The following is a 16,350-nucleotide window of genomic DNA, read 5'->3' on the forward strand; positions in this document are numbered from 1 at the left end:
TATGAATATAGCACAGATTGTTTATCCATTTACTGGTCGATGGACATTTGGGTTGTTTCTTCTCTTTCTTTTAACTAATATGAATAAAGTTGCTAAGAATATCTGTATACAAGTCTTTTAAGTATTCACCTGGACCACATAGTAGGGCTAGGTTTATCATTTTAAGAAACTTCCAAATTATTTCCCAGAGTGCGTGCACTATTTTACATTCTCCATAACAATTCTGTTTCCTCTACGCTGTGTAAGTCAGCCTTTTTCATTCTGATCATTCTAATAGTTGTATGTTGTACCTTAATGTGATTTAACTTCCGATTTTCCTAATGAGTAGTGATGTTTAACATATTTGCCATCCACATACCTTTGGCAAGATGGCTCTTAAAACTTTTGCTTAGGTTTTAATTGAGTTGATTGACTGAGTTTTTAGAATTCTTTATATATTCTTGATATGGATCTTTTATCAGACATATGATTTGCAAATATTTTCCTCTAGTCTATGGCTTATCTTTTCATTCTCTTAAAGTGTCTTTTGAAGAGCAGAGGTTTTCGGTTTTGATTAAGTCTAATTTACCAATTTATTCTTTGATGGATCACGCTCTGGGATTCTATCTAAAAGTCTTTGGCTAATCCAAGGTCAGAATGTTTTTATCCTGTGTTTTCCTAAAGTTTTATAGTTTTAGGTTTTGTATTGAGCTGTATGATCCATTTGAGTTAAGTTTGCTGTACTGTATGAAGTATGAATCCAAGTTCATTTTTTTGCCAGTGGACATCCAGTTGATCCAGTATCATTTGTTGAAAACACTTTTTTTCTCCACTAATTAATTGCCTTTGTACTTGCTCAAAAATCAGTTGTCTGCACATGTGTATGTGTATTTCTTAACTCTGTGTTCCAGTCCATTGATTATTTTGTCTGTCTTTGCACCAATACCAGCCTTTCTTGATTACTGTAGCTTTAAAATAAGTCTTGAAATCAGGTAGTGTTCACCTTTCAACTTTATTCTTTTTTTAAAAGAAGTTTGGCTATTCTAAGTCCTTTGCATTTCCATATGACTTTTAGAATTAGGTTGTCAATTTCTATAAAATAGCCTGATGGGATTTTTGTTTCGATTTTATTAAATCTATAGTTAAATTTGGGGGAGAACTGACATCTTAAGAATAATGAGTCTCCTGACCCACAAACAAGGTATATCTCTCCAGTTACGTAGGTCTTCTTCAATTTCTCTCAGCAATGTTCTCATACATCAAAAATTTGATGAAATGCTTAGGGAGAAATCTGATCAAATATGTATAAGACCTATACAGTGAAAACTATAAAACACTGCTGAGAAAAACTGAAAAAGACCTAAGTATTTGGTTCTTAATTATGTGTTCTATTTCTTGCCTCATATTGTTGTATCTTCCTGTATCTCTTTTAGTTAATATTTACTATGCTTATTTAACATTTTTTAACTTTTTGTTCCAACACTTCTGCTTCTGTTGGAATCAGTAATCCACTATTATTTTCCTTTTGAAAAGGCTGTTCTCAAATGTCTTACTCTCTTGTCCTGTCAGGCAGCAGTCTGGGGAAAGGCCAGTCTTCTGTGTCAGCCCAAGTCCAACAATGACTGGGGTTAAATGAATCTTAGAGTAAAGAGACCCTGGCACCAGAAAACTACAGTCATCACACCTGACCTCACAAAACAACTCCTCTGGTCAGGAAAACTCTCTCTCCCTCTCCTCAGTCCCAGTTGGTAGGGGCTGGAGTGAAGAGATAATTTGTCCCCAAGTCCCATCAAGTTTCCCAGCTCCTCACAAATACAGCGCTGAGCCCCTTTGTAGATAATCTGTCCTATTCTCTGGATTCTTTTACAATCTCCCCTTCTTTTTAGTGTACTACAGTCCAGTACTAGGTGTGGATTTCTTTTTATTTATTCTGCTTGCTTTATGTAGTGCTTTATGTCCATGCATCTACAGATTTATAACTTTCATGGGAATTCTTGGCCAACATCTCTTCAAATAAGTTTTTCTTCTCTCCCTCCCCAGCCCTTCTATACACTCCATCAAGGACTCTGATTAAATGTATCTCAGACCTTTCTTGTGTCTCTTACTGCTCTTTCATTTCCCCAACTCCTTGTATTTTTATGTTATATTCTGGCCTATTTCTTCAGTTGTGTGATTCCACTTCACTAACTGTCTCTTTAAAAATCATATTTCTAATGTCTAACAGTTATGATTTTTATTCAACTCTGCCTGATTAATTGTAATGGTGATTTGTTGCCTGTTCATTTTATTTCTATAAACATTTCATCTGTAGTTATTTATAACCTATACAAAACTTATACAGATTACAATTTGTATTTTATAATTTTAGGGTCTGACATTCTTAGGGGTAAATACATTGGTTTTCTGTTGACTGTCACTTATTATATGTTTGGCAGCTGTTGATTGTCTAAATTAGGTATGCAAGATAGGATTTGCATTTACTTCTGCAGATATCCTGTGGGTTATTAGTTGGGGTTAGTTTGTACAACATGGTGCTTTAAAGCTGTATGTCCTGCTTGGGAACTATGACACAGTGGTCAGTGTACGAGCAGTGGGACGCCGTGGGATGCAATGGTAGCTGCTGAGCTCAGTCGTCTCATCTTGTTTAAAACTGAATTAAGTGTAAATCTCAGGGCAGTCGACCTGATAAATATTCTGATAGGCACTTTCATCTAAACAAAAATTAAGTCTTCAGAAACACCCATGTAAACTTGGAAACTATATCATCTAAAACAATAAACTGGGGCAAATTCTTTGTAGTAAAGAAAAAAAGAAAACATTGACTCAGTAATATCAAATGAGCAAGAACCTAGAAGCCCTTTTTAATAAAGCGTATTTTCTATATACTCATTTATATAAGAAGCATATTTCCTATATATTCAATTATAATAAGCGTATTTTCTGTTTACTCATTTACATAGTATAAGGAGCATATTTTCTATATACTCATTTATATAAGAACAGATGCACATGTTGCTCTTTCATGAGGTCTAAGTACCCCTTACATTTGGGGAAAAGGATTGAAATTAAAAAAAATAATTATTCTAAATCCTTATCTAAAATTAATTAGTTATGAGAGATCAAAATTTTCTTCTAAAAATTCATTCTTTATTTTCACCAGCTTTTAAAAATACACATAAAAATGATATCTTTCTACTCACTACTAGTAATCCTGAACTATATTCTTATAAGCAACACGTAGAATGTTTTAAGCTGGCTCTTCAGAACAAAAGGCAACCCAGCTACAAGTCAGTGCATTCACACTGGTACAGACAAAATGGCACATGATTTAAGGGTCACGATTAAAAGTGATTTTGAATTGCTTACCTGCTGGCTGTTTTCACAGAACAGGTTTTCTTGTGTCCTCTCTCAGCTCGGTTATCTCTCAGAAGCTGGTGCTAGCCAAAGTGTTAAGACAAAGTTGTGGAAACAAAAATATTTTCATTACATTATTTTGCAAGCAGAACTAAGTATTCTCCTCATTCAAAGGGACACTAGTCGTTCACTTGCATTACTTTAGTTTCCTACTGGCTTCTCTAAAACACTACTCCTTCTCCTAAATGTGCCATCGACCATCCTGCGAAGATATGAGTAAGAGCTGGCTTCCCTGACAGCCTCGCCTCCTGGCAGGCAGGTTATCACACAGCCTAGAGCAGGCAGTCTCGACCATGGCTCTAACCCTGGTTCTCTGGAACATTCCTGGTGAAATAACATAACCAACCTCCCCTTCTTACCAACGGCCTCCACCATTGCGGTCACCTCTCAAGGTTTGGGGGCTTGGCCACCTACATGGACTAAAAATTCTGGTATTGTTTTGTCTGTATTTACCGGCCAAACATGGTGAAGACACCCACCTAACGCATTCTTTTTCAAATAAACTATTAGCTTCGAAATAGATAATTAGAAAATATATATATTTGGTTGCCTTCTGGAAATGCCTCACCATCCACTTCACTTTATTTCAAAGAAAAAAAAACAAAAAAAAAACAAGTCAATACTCTTTACTATGTGTTCATTCAAACTGTAGGTTATTTATGCAGAAAATGATTATATACAAGAGCAGGCTGAAAAAAAGTTGTCCAGCATCTCAGAAGTTAACCCTAACAAAAACAGAAATCTTAGAACTAAGACTGCAGGATAGACCTGGATTCTAATCCCCCCTGTGCCCCTAATGAACAAGTCACGCGGTTTTTATAAGAAACACACCATTGACAAGCTGTGTAAACTTAGGCAAAGGACTTAACCTCTCTGAGACCCAGTCTTCCTCTGTAAAATGGAGATACTATCTACCTGTACGGCTGCTGTGTTAAATGAGATAAACCATGTAAGATGCTTGGCACTAGGACCTGCATGTAAGAAGTACTGAAAAATGGTACAAATGATGCTATAATTTGAAAATGCTACAATTGAAAAATGCTACAATTATGACTACAGTTAATGAGCCTGTCTATTGGAGGGTATTGTCTGACCAGCGTCCATGGCTTTTAATGAAATACCTCCTTTAAACTGTTTAATGACATCACTTAGAGTCAACTATGAGCAATATTCGGCCATCTTTGAGCAGGAACAGACCTTCATTAGATCACCAGGAATGTGGTTAGATCATTCATTCGTTCAGGAATGTCTTAACCAAATAAGTATATATTAAATGTCTCTTAAATATCTACGTCTTTCCATCCCCACTATCGCCACCCTAGTCCAGGCCATCATTTGCTCTCATCTATAACAGCCTCCCAGTGTCTCCCTGCCTCCAGCCTTGGTCCCAGCTAATCCATTACAGCCAGTAAGTCTGAAATCAGCTCTGATTACATTACTCTCTTCAGATCAACCCCACAATCTTGTGAGAGGCTTTCAGGGCCCTTCATGATTTAATTACATTTCTAAACTCCTAATGTATTACACTTCCTCCTACCCCTAACCCAACAACCTACTTTCTTCTAAATTCTGTATCTCAGCCGTATTGAACTTTTTAGTTTGGGGCATGTATCATGTTCTCACTCACCTTTGGCCCTTTACTTCCGTTATTCATTTGGCCTGCACATCCAAGCTCTAAGCACAGTGTCTGGGATTTCTTTTTATTGCTCAATAAATATTTGTTGAATGAATGAATAAATGAGATAAAGAAATAGGGAATGAGATCTAGTATCTGATACGTGGCTGAAGCCGTATCTCATTATTACTACGTATAGAAAATAGCAACCATTTATCTTAAGTCCATTAATCTGAAAGTGTTTCAATTTAGAAACACTTCGTACCATGACAACTAAATCGTTTCTGAAAATAAAATAAAAAATTAATTGCTTTGGTATTTCTGGGTCTAGTGCCTTTTAAAAAATATATATATACAAACCAACATTTGTGACACAGATAGCTAGAGGTGACGTGATGAAATCTCTACCTCCACCTTAAATTAATGGCAGTAGTTAACTGACTTTTCTAATTTTAAGATAAAAGAGAGATATTTGAGCACTGTTCCTGAGGTTTATGTTAAAACAGTTAAAGCAAAGAACTCAATATCCCCAACACAATGTTTTGAAATAAGAAAATAATTCTGTAGTTTAGTTTTAAAAAAACGTTAACTATGATGACGAAAATAAATAGTAGGCTGTGCCTACAGGGGTCTGACTAGTTCTCAGAGAGGCTACCACCTCGATGAATTTACATGAGACAGCACCTTCTCTGAACTCTGACGTTTGAGCTCCTTTCATTAGATTCATGTGGGATTTCTTTTCTGCCTCAGATTTATAGTTTTGATGGGCTTTGTATATAAAAAGACAAATATTGGAATTATTTCATATAATGCACTTCTATTAAGAAGCCATCACAAAACCATCTCACTTTAGCAATAAAATTATAAATCTTGTAGTAATTTTGCAAATTTACAATCAAGCTCAGATAAATATATATATGCTCAGATAGATGTCTGGGTCATGAATTTAACAAGTTAATATGGAAACCTACATCTTTTAAGGTACAAAGACAAAAAACTTAATCCAGAATATTACTAGAATAGAAAACATATTTGATTTTGGAAGAGTCCCAACGTGCTTCTGTTATGTCCCCACAACTAAAACGTGAGGAAAGGGACCTGGTCATGAATTCACAATACAAAGAGACGAGAATCCTTCAGCTCTGCTCTAATCAGCAAGAGTATATAGCTCAGGAGGTTTTGTGAAACATTTCACTCTTCTTATTGATAACATTTTCTGTTTCCTTGAACTGCTATCAGTGTCACAAGTGAGGTCACTTTTCAGGATTCTGACTCCACAACGTCCACTCTGATTAAATACAGAACTTCTGAATATGGTGCGAAGTGCTTCTTACCTTCCAACTTTCAGATTGCTGGACTTAGGCCCAACGGAGGTACAACTCCCTTATTAGTGACCTGCAGGTGTATATTAAAAATGACTCACGTAAGAATGATATTAAAACCCATAAACACAAAACCTAGTACGATGTGAAGCTTACCAAAGGGACACAACTTTACAAATGGCTGAATTAAACGAGGAAGAGAAGAGTTCCTTGTGCAGAACGGTTCTTACTCTTAAAGAAAGAAAGCTAAGAATTTCTGTGGCTACTCCTGATATATTTGCAAGACTACTGAAAGTGTCAAATTCCTAACACAAGAGGAAGAAGCAAAGAGCAGAAGTCTTATTCCACAGCGACCCTCTCTTATCCCCTGATATTCAGTAGGCATGCATGCTCAGGAGTGTTTATATCGGCAGCCACTTTTCTGGTTACTCCTCAAGCATCTACGAAATAATTTCAAGTCTCTGCACTCGGCCTCCAAGGTGTCCTCAACCTTAAAAAGGAAAACTAAGCAATACCTACCTCAGCTATGATCTATGACTCATTAAGATACCTGTAAACTCAGTCAAAATGTCAGACCATTAGATGTTCAAGGAGGAAAAGACTCCGAATTTAAAAAGACAAAGCAAAACAAAACAAAAACCCACCCAAACACCCAACGCTTCCTATAGCTGCTTCTCCCGCCCTCCCTCCACTTTGCTCTTTCTCCCTTGTGGTCTTCATGATGGTCTCTCTGTGGTGGTCTCTAATATCTAGCAGCAAACTGTAATTATTCTTTCCTCCCCTAAGGTCAGGGGAAAAGCTATGCTGTTTTTACATATACCTCTTTTTTTTCAAAAATGGAGAGTACCCAGTAAATAATGGCTGATGGATAGTAGGTATTTATTAAGTGTGTAATAAAAGAATGATGAGTATGCATGATGTCAACAGAAATGACATTTAACACAAAAGAACAGAAAGAAAGAAAAATTATAAAATGAGGGACAGTAGCAAGGGGTGGGATTTCAAAAGAAGTGGGGATAACAATATTATTTCTTTAAATTTATGAGTTGGAAAAAATAAGAGGTGATCATATATAGACAGTCACTCATTCAGCAGTACATTGAAAGTTGTATACTTCTTCATGGTCTCGCATTTCTTCACTTGCACCTAGGTTTGGCCAACAGTTTACTGTGCTATAGTTACGTCCAAGCTGAACTAAGAAAATTTTATCCCTCAAAATGTCGGTAGCCTGTGTGTGTATTTTATACACTCCTATATACAGTCTGTCCTCATTATTTGCAGATTTCATATTTGCAAATTTGTCTATTTGCTAAAATTTGTCATGACAAAATCAACACTTCTGGCACTTCTACATTTGCAGATATGTACAGACGGGTAAAAATGTGCGTCCCTTGTAGCGTTATGTTCCCAGCTGAGGTCTGACAAGGTCACGCTCTGCCTTCTTGTTTCAGCTTTCATACTGTAAACGAGTGTCTTTCCTGCGGTCTCTGTAGTGCTACGATTTTTTTCTTTTTTGGTATTTTTGTGTTCATGTTCGTGATTCCATTGCTTCAAGTGGTCCCCAAACATAGTGGTGAAGAAGTGCAAGAAAGCTGTGAAGGGCCTTACAGAGAAAATATGTGTGTTAGGTAAGCTTTCTACAGGAATAAGTTACAGTGCTGCTGGTCGTGAGCTCAGTGATAGGTAATAAATAAGGTGTCTTTAAACAGAAACACACATCAAACAAGGTTATGAATTGATTAGTTAATGACAACGATGTGACCAGAGGCTCTCAGGAAGCTGAGCTTTCTGGATTTGCAAATTTGGCGTTTGCATCAACTTTAGCAGAACAGAGCTACCACAAAGAGCAAGGATCAACTGTGTTTATTAATGAATCATCTATATAGTCAAGATAAAAATCTGAACTGGTGTATTGAAGTTTAAGCAAAAGGCTGATTCAAAAATTGATCGAAAAGATTTTAAAAATTATAAGAAAAGGAATTGGAGAACTTCCTTATCTATATGTTATTAGCTGTTAGTTAATTTTTAACTGCAGAAATAAAAGTGGGCTGGAAGCAACCAGTTACACTGAAATCTAAAACACAAATTTATAACATTACTGTAGTATTTCTCAAATTCTACAAGGTAGAAAAGGGGCTTTTAAAAAACTGTATTTTGGGCAATAAAGAATGTGCCGATGTAACTTTCTACTACTAGAAGCAGTATCTTACTGAAAGCATCATCTACAGAGAGACTTGAACCATTTGGGAAACAGAAACTCTAATTTTTACATTCTGAATAATAAGACGAATACATCATCCATGTAGCCTAGTTAATTTCCAACTCTTTAGAAATAGTGGTACATGTTCTATTACTACGTGAGAAGTATCTTTAAAAGGGCATGGAAAAAGGCAAGTTTACAAAGAAAATCATTAAAACTGAATTTGTCACCAGACATTTTCTGTTAGTTAGGCTCATGTGTGTTAAGAACTCCAGCACAGTTTATAATGAAATACTCGGCACCTTCCTTTTATAAGAGGAAGTATGGCCTATTGCAAGCAAGCTGCTGCCCAGCTTAGGAAATTAAACATCACCAATATGGCAGTGGTTCCAGTGACGATTAGGAAGTCCAACCCCCTCTTTACTTACCTGCCTACCTGCCCCCCAGAAGAAATGATCCCTGTGGATTTGAGGTTTATCATTTCCATTATTTAAAGATATTTTTTACATATCATATTTTTGACCCATCTAAAAACATTACTTTTATAATCAATAATGAAAAAAAAAAAAGCTTAGGAAGGATGCAAAGCCTAAAATATATGTGGTTTAAAACTGACTAAAAAATTTAAGCCCCAAATTGCCTTAGCATGCTGCTGGTCTTAGAGAAGTAGTGCATTCAAGGGACAAAGAAAGTAAACGACTTTATATGTCAAGTTACCCAAAATCAATATCAAGTTCTTGTTAACTAATCATTGTACTGCCATGTATACTAATACGAGATTAAAAAAAAAACTCATCTAGAAATATAAACTAGTGAGAAACTATTTGCCACCTTTTAAACTTCAAAGATAAAAATACTCTCTTGCTGGCTGGTCTCACATTTAATACAAATTTATGTTTTAAACATATGTACTATGTGGTACTATAACTTTGGGAAGAACACAAACATGAGTTCCAGAGTCTTTTCTTGGAGGTGACACACGTGACCGAGGAAGGTGGCAGTCAGGGGGAATGCCGATGCTTACCGAGGAGCACCCAATTGGTCAGTGACTCAGGCCTGAGTATAGTTAACTGTTTTCTAAGGAAACTGGGATTTGCATCCTTACCATAAAGCTGACCTACTACGCTGAAGGGAGATAGTGAAATATTTGAAAGAGACTGAGGAATTGCCTTCGGATTCGGATGTTTCTTACCTGGCCGTGCTCTGTCCTAGCCCCAGGGCTGAACCAATGGCTGCAGAGGAAAGAAAAGAGGAGTTAGCCTGAGCCGAACTGCAGCCCGGGCTCTCCCTTCATCAGTCTGCATGTGCTCTAAGAAATGGTTTCACCACCAGCAACGGAGCCTGAAATATGCGTTCTTTTAATGGATATTTCATGTAATTCTAGACTTACACCAATTCTGACAGAAATGCAAGAGTGCTCATAACCCAGTAATTTTCAATTTAATAAGCAAACTCAGTTAGAATTAAATTTCCATTTAATTATGTTAACATAAACTGCTGGGACTGTATTCATTGTACGAATCAATTCTGGTTATAAAATCTACAAATGCTATCCGTTACCACAACTTAATTATAGCATCATTACAACAAATTATGACCTTCTGATTGTTGCAGTTAAAAAAAAAAAAAAACGGAATATTATATCCTCTGACTATGCCTCCCCGACCGAGCCCATGGTGGAAATTCTGGAGCATCAGTAGAAGGTACCTTGACCGCATTGGATTCTGGCTGAGAACACGGTCAACAATCGCATCCGTCCCTGCACGGTGGAGCCCTTCCCTTCTCCCCACTGCCTCACCCTGCCTGGCCCACCCCACAGTGCTTCCGCTGGACTCTTACTACTGACCTCTCTGGCAACACCTTTCAACAGGAGTTATATGGTTAGCTATGTCCCCAGCCCTCGGCAGTGCTCTGCACACAAGCTCACTGGAAAAACTCATTGTAAACATCCAGCACGAGAAGATGGAGAGAGACCTATAGCAAAGAGACTGCGAAAAGACCACAGTCCTAGGGAATGATTATTCATATTACTACGAATGCTATTTTTTATTTTTTTTTCAGGAACAGTAATCTTGGGCACCTCTGTGTCCCAAGCACTCTTTAGACACGTGGCATGTATTATTTCCTATCCTCACAAAAGGCTTCCAAGGTTATTCTCATGTCCCAGGTGCAGAAGCAGGCTGAGATAAGAGGGTCTTTGCCCACGGTGTGCTTTCACCACACCAGATACAGGCAGGCAGGCAAGGGGCTTCTGTTGAAAGGGCACATTTTCTGGTCCCCTCTACAAGATCTGCATATTCTCTCGGTTGTGCGGTACTAAAGCTTGGGAATAAACAGCCTCGACAACGTTGATAGGCTTTGTCTATGCTCCTATTGGGACATTTCTCAAGTTCATGGACAGCGATGCTCCCTCGCAGGTCAGACTCCACCTCTAATGCAGGAATGGACAATTATTGGTAGTTGTACGTGACATCTGGAGTAATTACCGACAAATCCAGAAACAAATTATTCACTGTAATTTCCTCTGACAACATATGACTGACATATTTCCCCTTCGGTATGGATTGTGCCTTTCACTTTAAAGAAAAATATTTTAAAAAATCAAATGCATACATGCAGTTTTTAAAAGCCCCTAATAAAAAACAAGAGGTTTAAAATCGGCAGTGTCTTGTCTCGTCTGTCCTGACCCCTAAGCTCTGTCCAGAGAAACCACTGTCAACTCCTTTAGCCTTTTCTTTTGGTTTGTACTGATGTATTTCTTTTAAAAAATATGATAATGTTGGTATTCTGTGATTGATTTTAGACAATAAAGATTGATTTCCTATTACTGTAAATTTAGCTGCTTTGAAGCCCCCAACCTCCGATTTCTAGTTATGACACCAGTTTTGATTAATCAGTCGTGAATACGGATATAACTATGTGAAAACTGTGTGCTGCTGAATTTTCTTTTTGTTTCTCCTAAAGTTGATAGTTGCCTTGTCTTTCTTCCTTTGCTGTTTTTCCTAGTATGTACCCACTATCTGCCTTCATGAAGTCTGTCAAATCTTTATACTGTTATTTTTTCAAATATTAAAAAAAGTCTCTGATAATATGCCCATCCCTTACTTGCCCCCCTTGTCCAGCCCCTAGAGATCTGTTTCTCACAGCCCGTAGTACACCTGGGCTCATCTGGGCTGCTGTTCTCCAGGTGTGCCCTGGATCTCCCCTTTGCCTTCACTGGGCTTTCTTGTCATCTCCAATCTGCTGTACCTCCGTTTCCTGTACCCCACAGCTTCTCAGTTCATCTCAGCCTTCTCCCAAAGCACTCACTTGACTAGTATCTTCAGAGTGCTTGAGAAGCACATTGTTTGAGCTGACCTTTTCTCGTCTTGGTCTGCTTTCTTCTTTCCGTGCTTAGTTTTCCATGTACCAATCCAATGCTTCTTTCTGTTCTTTTTAAAAATGCGAGCCGTATTTTTTTTTTTTCCTTTGATGCTTTTAGAGATTTCTAATTCACTAGCAGTGCGCCTTTTTCAATACTGTGTTGGGTAAGATCTTTCAGTCTAGAGATCTGAGTCTTCCAGTGCAGGAAAATTTGGTTATTCGTTTTCTTTTCCCTCCTCTTTTATCACTCTTTCTTTTCTTTCTTTCCTTCTGGTAGTATGAACCTCAAACAAGGAAGACATTTTACACAGCAGTTTAAGATGAACGATCCGGAAGGGACAGTGATGTGGGATAGGACAGTGGTGGCCTCTGTGCCCTCGGGCTTATCTTTGAACAGCCTGTCTAACTCACCCTGGCAGAATTAGCTGCGTCCTGTTCTCAGCTTTCAATGTCTTTGCACAGAGCCCGCCGAACACGGTTGTATTCATATGTTGTAGTTTATTTATCCTGATGAAAATACCCAGAGGTTCTTGAGACAGGGAGAGTGATTATAACAGAAGTAACAGAAGAGTAATAGTAGTTGCAGAAAAGGTAGTAGTGGTAGTAAGAGAAGTAGTAGTAAAAACAGCCCCACCACCCAGTAAATGCCAGATATGTGCTGGGTACCATGCTCAGGGTCATACACGATCTCATTTAAACCTCGCAACAACCTTATGCGGTTTCCAAGCTCAGTTCTCTCTCTAGGATACAGATGCAGTTTGGGCATGTTGAGGAAGCTTGACACGTGCATGATAAAATTAACACCACCTCCCTTACGGTATTGGGAGGCTTAAACAAGACCAAGAAAGAATCTGGCATATAGTTATTGTTTAAAATACATATCAATTCTCTTCTCCCACAATACACAGTGAAATAGAGTAATAGGAGAACTTTTATTCCTAAATGTCAAGTAGAAACACCAATGCGCTTGGGTAATATTTACAGGATTCCCCAACAGGTGCAGCAGGTTTTCAAATATGTAACCGACGCCTGACACATTTGTTTCTTTAATTGATTTTTGGTTGAGTAGAGTATAGTGCATGATTTTAGAAAAATCAGATTATCTATAAAATAGTGATGTGATACTGCTATGGCTGCTTCAATTGAAGAGAGCCCTGCTTATGTAAATACTCTGAAAAATAAAATATGCTATCCAAATAAAGCATCAATATCATCTTGAAATGTTTTATACCTAGTTTAATAGTGTTTTGGTATTTTACATAAGCATTTTGTAAAAATGTCTAAGAACTGTTATTATACTTGTTCTAGAACTGAAAATTAAGACATATGTAAACTAAATGACTTACCCAAGGGAATCGCAGTAAATCAGAGAAGGAATTGATCTGGTATATCTTATTTATATCAACCGAAAGTTAAAGCTACTTTCATGATAAAGCAATAGATGTTAAATTTCAAAGTGTAAAAGTATTCCCAAAGGACTTAACCTTTAATCCAGGAAGATCTTGCTTTAAACAAACTCAATATTTATACAAACTATAAAATAAAGGGTGAATATCTGCTTTATAAAGAAGTTCATCACAGGATTATAAGTAGTCACCTACATGCATTTAAAATAAGTTTTAATGTTCATACAATTCTTTAGGTAAATATCCTATACCTTAAAGTGAAAGAAAAGCAAAATATAAATTAAAAAAAAAATCATATTTACTCAATTTCAAAGTATCTCATAAGTGATTGGAAAAAAGCCGGATAAAATTCTGTAGCTATTTAGAGTCAGTACATAAAGGGAGGTGGAGTGAATAAAAAGTAACCCCACTTGATGTCTTAAATTAAAAAAAAAAAAAAGTCAGACACCGTGTCTCCCCAAAAATAAGATCTAGCTGGACCATCAGCTCTAATGCGTCTTTTGGAGCAAAAATTAATATAAGACCCAGTCTTATTTTAATATAATATAAGACCCAGTGTAATATAATATAATATAATATAATATAATATAATATAATACAATATAATATAATACCGGGTCTTATATAATATAAGACTGGGTCTTGTATTAATTTTTGCTCCAAAAGATGCATTAGAGCTGATGGTCCGGCTAGGTCTTATTTTCCAGGAAACACTGTATTAATTTTATTTTACACATTTTAATATATGTATTTTCAAAAAATGAACAAAATGATTAACTGTGAATTTCAAAATTTAACATATTATTTTTTCTCAGAAATAAGGTACTAATTTCTCTTTTTTAGTAGAATTGAGGTTCTTGTCACTTTTTATGTACCTCTTTATAGTTATTTTAATGAATATTTCATTTATTCATTATAAATGAAACCTGTCATCTGTTAACAATTAGACTTTAAATATAGTAATACATTTTCCAAGGAAATAATTATTAGATGGTATATAAAACAATTAGTACAATTATAAGTGTTATTTTATTAAAATAATCACATTTTCACTACTATGACTGCAAGAATATCTGTACGGAGCACATTAGTTTATCTTAAAAATCAAGACTCCATATTCCGACAGGTGCACAGTAAAGTTGTTCACCAAATTTCTATAAATAATGTTTTGCCTTGTATAATGAGCTCCCATGTGTAATGAGCTCCCATGTAAAATGTGCACCCATGCTTTTGGCCCAAACTTTCAGGGAAAAACATCTTTCGTTTTAACTTTTTAATTCAAATTTTTATTTGTTTACATTTAGGTACTTGTTTTTTTTGTTTTTGTTTTTTAAAGATTTTATTGGGGAAGGGGAACAGGACTTTATTGGGGAACAGTGTGTACTTCCAGGACTTTTTTCCAAGTCAAGTTGTTGTCCTTTCAGTCTTAGTTGTGGAGGGCGCAGCTCAGCTCCAGGTCCAGTTGCCTGTTGATAGTTGCAGGGGGCGCAGCCCACCATTCCTTGCGGGAGTCGAACCGGCAACCTTGTGGTACAGAGGACCCATTCCAACCAACTGAGCCATCCGGGAGCTCAGCGGCAGCTCAGCTCAAGGTGCCCTGTTCAATTTTAGTTGTAGGGGGCGGAGCCCACCATCCCTTGCGGGACTCGAGGAGTTGAACCTGCAACCTTGTGGTTGAGAGCCCACTGGCCCATGTGGGAATTGAACCGGCAGCCTTTGGAGTTAGGAGCATGGAGCTCTAACCGCCTGAGCCACCAGGCCGGCCCCAGATACTTGTTTTTTGTATTATAAAGGAATTTTAGCATTTATTTCTTAACACATTATGGTACAAGAAATTTTATGTTACAAATAATTACGAAATACAAGAACAGATAAAGGCACAAGAAATTGCATGTACCGGTAACAAATTAACGATATTTACGCATCCTAGAAGGCCAAGAACTCTTCATCATTATAAGTTCATTGTAAATTCAACAAAACTGATTATTGTATTCCAGTGTATTATTTTGTGTACAGATGTCCTTATTGATTTCTAGAGTTATACTTTCAACTCATAAGCATAAATAAAAGAATTAAAAATATTTATGTAGATATGCAATTAGTACTACCCATGTATAATGCACATCCTTCTTTTTCCCTCACAAACTTGGGCAAACAAAGTGCACATTATACATGGCAAAATATGGTCATTTCTTTTTTACAGTTGAATACTATAAAATATAATTTTTATAGAAACTATCCAAAGTTTATTGACCTACCTCCACTACTCTCATCTAGCGAGCTGAACACTTTCAGTGAGGTGAGCCTGAACAGCATGCTGGGTATTGTTCTATTAACACTAAAAACATCCTTTTCCGTTCCCCACCTCAGCAGCCCTGTTTCTTCTGATTAATCATTTCTAGGCTGCCCTACAAGAAAACTTTGTTAACCATGGGACCACATAACCACATGATATCAAAACTGAAATTCCTAAATGCTATTGTGTTAGAGCCTGTAAAATATCTTCCCCTAGTTATTAAAATCTACTTTTAAGCTTGAAATTCTATGAAGTAAAATTATTTTAAGTATTCCTACATCAGACTGCTTTTGGCGTGATTTTCCAAAGTGAAACATGTATTGCATTAGAGGAATCATGATTAACCGAATGCAAGTAGTAGTTGTTGCTTACTATCCAATTAGTGGTTTCTAAATATTCATAATTTAATGACTATTTATAGCCATTCTTACAGGTTTGTTATTACAACTCTGAGTTAAGCTGCAGTAAGGATTAAACAACAGCACAATTAATCTGTGCTTCCCTATATACTCTTGTGCGAGCATCAGGAAAAGGGTGTGTCTTTCCATCACTAGCCAGCAGTGGAACAAGATAACCTTGAACCCAGAGCCTATGATTTATGTGTGCAGCCTTGTGCTGTTTATCGTAAGAAACTTAAAAAAGAACAACACAAAGTCTTTAACCATGGCAAATTCATGGTCCATCAAGGGGTATGAAACAAGTACATAATAACTATATTCTAGGGAGTAATGTGAAAAACTCTATAATCAAGTAGA

At 36.8% G+C, this 16,350-nt stretch overlaps 1 protein-coding gene across 1 annotated transcript in view; it reads right to left on the minus strand.

Annotated features, from left to right (window-relative positions):
- GPATCH2 (G-patch domain containing 2) overlaps nucleotides 1–16,350 on the minus strand; it is a 146,634-nt gene that overhangs the window by 34,943 nt on the left and 95,341 nt on the right. Inside the window, exons 7-8 of the mRNA XM_033099743.1 lie at nucleotides 9,723–9,762; nucleotides 3,346–3,416 (exon numbers count right to left, since the gene is read on the minus strand). Of these exons, the coding sequence (XP_032955634.1) occupies nucleotides 3,346–3,416; nucleotides 9,723–9,762 (111 nt within the window). The remainder of the gene's footprint in view (nucleotides 1–3,345; nucleotides 3,417–9,722; nucleotides 9,763–16,350) is intronic.

This window comes from Rhinolophus ferrumequinum, chromosome 27 (assembly GCF_004115265.2).
Source record: "Rhinolophus ferrumequinum isolate MPI-CBG mRhiFer1 chromosome 27, mRhiFer1_v1.p, whole genome shotgun sequence".
In the NCBI taxonomy this organism is placed as follows: domain Eukaryota; kingdom Metazoa; phylum Chordata; class Mammalia; order Chiroptera; family Rhinolophidae; genus Rhinolophus; species Rhinolophus ferrumequinum.